This window comes from Amaranthus tricolor, chromosome 1 (assembly GCF_026212465.1).
Source record: "Amaranthus tricolor cultivar Red isolate AtriRed21 chromosome 1, ASM2621246v1, whole genome shotgun sequence".
NCBI classification, from domain to species: Eukaryota; Viridiplantae; Streptophyta; class Magnoliopsida; order Caryophyllales; family Amaranthaceae; genus Amaranthus; species Amaranthus tricolor.
In genome coordinates, this window is record NC_080047.1 from 6,189,092 (window position 1) to 6,194,567 (window position 5,476).

Here is a 5,476-nt window from a genome sequence, read left to right on the forward strand (position 1 = left end):
TTTTTTGGCTCACCGTGTGAGTTTTGCTTTTTTTAACGGTGACCTATACTATATTTTAATGGGATATTTTACATATTAGGCATGAACTTTTATAAAAGGCTAGTGATAATAAATCTTAAAAAAAATTCCACAAAATAACGTTGTATTTTTTGAATTTCACAACTTAATGTATATTTAATATTTTTTGGGCACTAATGATACATCAATTTAAATTCCAAAATTACAATGCTATTTTGTGGAATTTTAAGAAAAAAAAGTTACTGTATTTTAATGAAAAGGACATGGATAATGAAATTTCACTACTTAATGTATTTTAATGAAAAGGACATGGATAATGAAATTTCACTACTTAACGTATAATCTAACATTTTTTAAGCAATAATATTACAACAACTTAAGTTCCAAAAGTGCAATGTTATTTTGTGAAATTTTTTTAAGATTTGCGACTAACGACATTTTACAAAAGTTCATGCCTATAAGAATTGCACAAAACTTCACAAATATTTATAAGCATCTGCGATTGGAATATACAAAAGAAAGAATTCTTCTTTACACCATTTTGCTTGAAGACGCTCAAGGCATTCTAGCAAAGAGTACCATTGAGATTGCTATTTCAAGTGCCAAAACAACTCGAACTAAGTTGAGCAAGCCAGTAACTTGGTGTGAAGAGTGAACTGATGCAAGCAATAGAACCTTGCCCGGGCAACAATTGGACAGAGGTACGATAAAAAGTTATTAAAATATATAGTTTATTAGGCGAGCAATAATGTCAAACCGAGGGATTACAACATTGCAAAAACATAATATACATTACAGTTCCATTTAGAGAAAGGTAAGATATTGCTACAACAGCTTTAGATATGTGTGCATAATCCCTTAGGATGAATAGGAGTTCTAACATGACAAAGCCTGGTGCCTGGTGCATAATTCTAAGAGCAAAGCAATGCTGCATGAAATACTGCCCATTGCTGTTTTAAACTCTTGATTTCGTTCGACTTTACTGGAAGCATATGACAGTGCTCGAAACTGAGAACGAAGATTACTCTATGGGGTTCATCGAAGATGATGCCTGCAACACAGGTTTCAAAGACTTTAGAATCTCGTTCCAAATAAAGAGGTATATGTCAAGGAACCAATTCAATCAAAAGCTTAAGCTGATGGTTGAGGCCCCAGAATATGTTATATACTCTAACACGCCCCCTCATACGAGAGCCCATTAGGCTAGAAGTGTGGATGGATCACATGCCCTCCTTATACATGGTGCGAAATATTTTACTTTAATTTGAGGGGTGGTTGAGATTTGAGCCTGCGACCTCTTGTCACATTGGCTCTGATACTATGTCAAGGAACTAATTCAACCAAAAGCTTATGCTGATGGTTGATGCTCTAGAATATGTTATATACTCTAACAGTACAAAACACGAGCACATTAGAAACAGCAGTGTAACCTTAAGGTTTCTTTTGTTCCACGCCGAACTTTGCAGCGGATGGTTGGGAGTCCTAACCGCTGATGAGCCTCGTATCGGTGGCAGCCAGAGAACCCTGCAGCAAAAAGAATAGAGCAACAAATATCTTATAAATTTTTACTATTATTAACCACAAGCGATTAATATTACAAGCACAGGTAAAGATCAACCAGAAGTTACTTACCATAGAATACCCCATCAACCTCAAGAACATCAATCTGAAAACAGAAAAGGATTTTGTTCAGAAAAAAAAAAAAAACCCAACAGAACCCAGAAAACAGAATGCAACATTTCTTTACTTGTCACTAATGTCATTAGATGACTCCCACCTAGGCGGCATCAGCTTAAGCTTTTAGTTGACTTGGTTCCTTGACACAAAATAGTCATCAACGTTGAACCAAGAAAAAACATGAGAGGGCGAGGGGTGCTCAATACACTAGAAAATATTCAGTGCCAACATTTACTTTAATCAGAATACCCTACATAAGAATTATGAAATACATAGTACTTACAGATCAGTATGCTACAATCAAAGATACTTACAGGGACTTGAAGACCAATTTCCTTAATGCTATCCATGAGTTCTTGGACCTTTTGAGGATCATTTGCTCTCGTACGCATTAGGGGTCTCCGTATTTTATCCAATGGGAGTTCCAAAAATACCGGCCCGCCTTGCTGAGTTGATGAGGGGACCCCTGTAGACAATATGATAAAAGCTTGAAATGCTTCTAAAAATAGTAATACAAGAGTGAGCAGAAACAAATCGATATATACCATTAGATGAAGCAGACACGGAAATGCTTCTAAAAATAGCCGGGCCTTGGAGATAAAAGCTTGCCATCTAGAAGTACAAATGAAAAGTTTACAATCAACATTAAAATCATGATATCAAATAGTTACTCAACTCAATATTATCTTGCCAGCCACCTTGCTTAATAACTAATCTCAATATTATAATAAAATGAACTTGATCAATTTGTCACGCAAATTGAAATGCATATATTTCATAAATTTGTCCTAATAAACATGTATGTCTACTATACAATCAAAGTTCTCATTTCCATCTCCATGCTAAGTTCAAGACATCCAATTCACATTAAGTACAAACCAACAACCGTTGAACTCAAAGGTTGACTTCGAAATCTAAGAAAAAGTCTTGTATGAACTTAATCTGCACCATTTTAGTGTGCACCAATCTTAAAAGATATTAAAATAAGAAGTATTTTTACTTGACAAGTACAATCAAGTACAATTAGTGGGAAATTCTCGTTATTATTAGGCGGTGCACACCAAAATAGTGTAAATCAAGTCTATACAAGACTTTTACGAAAACTAAACATAAGTTTTCCTTATTAGAACTTAACCAAGGGTGCCAGATGTACCTTGTAGCAAGTGCAAACACAAATTTAAAAAACCTCTAAATGATGTTCACAGTTTTGGTAGTTTGGTACCAGTACAAAACAAAGACCTACAAATAATAATTAGTACTCTATTACAACATTGAATATGTATATAACAAATTCAAACACCCTAAACACAACACTTTAGATGTAGGTTGTGTTCTTCAAATGGCTTTTTGCTAGTTTTTTAGTTTACTTTCGTCTTTTGGCCTTTTGTAGGCCAAACAACTTAATGAATGTGCTTAGTTAACGACTTTTAAGCTGGTTGAAAAGATAACTTTTAAGCTAAAATCAAAAGGATTCTTAGAGTAGTTTTTCCATTGGTTTTTGTCCTTTTTGACCGACTATTGCTCTAATAAACAGTCAACAACCAACAAGTAGTTTTTACCGAAACATCTATTTAACAACTTGTAGGTGGCTTACCAACTAGCAAATTAGTTGATGCTACTAGCTAGCAAAATAAGCAAATTTCCAAATAAACGTATAATCTCTAAACTCTAAAACCCTTGTAACTCAACCTCAATGTTCTTTTTTTTAGTTATAGATATTATATAATAGAGATTAGAGGATACATTTGAATGCAAAATAAACTCCAAACTACTGTTTCATGTATAATTTTTGCTTATAATACTTCAAAAACTTCATTTTAATAAAACTTCAGCTAGTCTCTTGAGAGATCGTCTCTTTATTGACGTATTTCAAGCCCAATCCATTAAAGATTAATGCCTACTTACCGAATCTATAATGCCTACTTACACTACCCTCAATGGTTACTTACCATATCCGTAATGCCTACTTATGTCTGCTTAGATCATTCTTAATGCCTACTTATAATACTTTTAAAAATATATAATAGGCCGGCCCAAATAAGAGATGGTAGTCTCAAAGAGACCGGTCTCTCGCAAGAATTTGTGATAAAACTTTTATCTGGGAATACCACAAACCTTTACGGTAAAGGTTTAGACACCAAAGGCAAGAATTTTCCAACAAAACATAATAAATAAAATACATCATAAATCTAAAAATTCATTCCAAAACCCTTAAATTCATATCTTCAACATATGGAAACAACTCTAATACTTAAAACTAAATTGAGCAACAAGAACAAAAACTTAATTCACATTATCATGACAACATTTGAGCATCAATAACACAAATTGGGTAACAATAAGAATATGAAAAACAATCAAAACCAAGCCGATACATCAATTTTCACAAGAAAAATAACTGGGTAAAAATCCCCAATTCAAAATAACTAGTTTACATTAATCATAATGAAAAAGATCAATGCAAACTTAATGCAACCTTAAGAAAAAGAAAATTGAGCAAGAAGAAGAAAGAGGAGGGAGCAAGAAAAGGAACCTCATACAAACGGAGAAAGGGGGAAAGAATGGCAACTCACCACAAATCTGACTGTTGTTGCCCTTTCTCAAATACAAATCAAAGCCACAAATTTATGTTTAAGAGTGCTCTTAATCAGCCTCGACCCATTTTGACTTTTTGAGTACTTTATTATACTGATCTAAACGCAAATGCAAATTTAAACGTCAAATAATTTTAATTGTGAGTTTTTAAAAAATTATAAAAAGTTAATATTTAAAAATATATATTGAGACAAATTTATCAATAATCTCACATAAATATTATTTTTTATATAGATCAATAAAAAATCTAGTTGACACTTAAATTCCTAAATTATACATTTGAGAAGAATATGGAAACGGAGAAATATATTACAACCACAACCCTCAATCCACGAGACTCACTTTTGTGTCCTTCTTTTGCTTTGGGTAAACACCACAACAATCATAAATTCATATCCACTGCTCCCTAAACATGTGGTTATAATACATATAAAATAGTCAAAAGACTCAAAATTAACCAATCTTATTAATTTATATAATCATACAGTATAATAATTTAATTGGAAAATTTCAAATGATAATTTTATAAGATTTTATTTTCTTTGTTACAATTTACTTGCAACATTAAAAATACTTGCACTATTTATTTATCTCTCATAATTTATAAGTTAAAATATAGTCAAGTGAGATCTTATTTGATTCGTCTCGATGCAAAGACTATTAAAATTAAATTTTTATAATTTTTTATTATACATAATTATAGATACTAAAAATTAAATTAGTGTATTAAACAGCGTTAAAAAACAAATATTGCAAGTATTTTAGAACGGAAGAAGTATATAATATCATCATTATTATACCCGATTTATTTTATCATAGGGACTATTAACAAGATTTAAAGAGAAGGAAAATAACAAATAATACTCATAAAGAAGAATAATTCTACAATATTAATAATTATTATTGTTATTATTATTGATCGCTCAAAAATCTAATAAGTAGAAAGCAATGACATTTACATATGTTGTATTATAAAATTTTTGAAATAAATTTTTAACAAAAAGTTTAAAATACATATATTTATACATTAAATTTAAACATGAATTTCTAGGTACTCTTTCATTCATGCTTTGTACGGGAGTTCATTTCTATTTTATGTTTACAATTAAAGAATTCAATTTTAACCAACTAATTAATTTCCGCCTTGTCTAAATTCTTCAGCTTAGCCCGATAATAATAAAAAATA

General features: G+C 31.3%; 1 protein-coding gene across 2 annotated transcripts; it reads right to left on the reverse strand.

Annotated features, from left to right (window-relative positions):
• Positions 1–720: 720 nt before the first annotated feature.
• On the reverse strand, positions 721–4,706 carry LOC130812469 (sulfiredoxin, chloroplastic/mitochondrial). Of its 2 annotated transcripts, none has more exons than XM_057677982.1 (6): positions 4,269–4,706; positions 2,241–2,307; positions 2,010–2,161; positions 1,651–1,684; positions 1,449–1,542; positions 721–1,069 (listed from the first exon to the last, which is right to left on the reverse strand). In XM_057677982.1, the coding sequence occupies exons 2-6, from the start codon at positions 2,305–2,307 to the stop codon at positions 1,054–1,056; spliced, it is 363 nt and encodes a 120-aa protein (XP_057533965.1). In that variant the 5' UTR covers positions 4,269–4,706; the 3' UTR covers positions 721–1,053. The 2 variants fall into 2 exon arrangements, with proteins under 2 accessions (XP_057533965.1, XP_057533964.1); XM_057677981.1 differs by having other exon boundaries at positions 4,229–4,706.
• Between the last annotated feature and the right edge of the window lie 770 nt (positions 4,707–5,476).

Excerpts from the sequence above, each read along its gene's own strand:
- LOC130812469 (XM_057677982.1), bottom strand. The coding sequence starts at position 2,307 with ATGGCAAGCTTTTATCTCCAAGGCCCGGCTATTTTTAGAAGCATTTCC. Across the intron at positions 2,162-2,240 it reads CGTGTCTGCTTCATCTAATG|GGGTCCCCTCATCAACTCAG; the intron begins GTATATATCGAT and ends TATTGTCTACAG. Across the intron at positions 1,685-2,009 it reads AAATTGGTCTTCAAGTCCCT|ATTGATGTTCTTGAGGTTGA; the intron begins GTAAGTATCTTT and ends TTCTGTTTTCAG.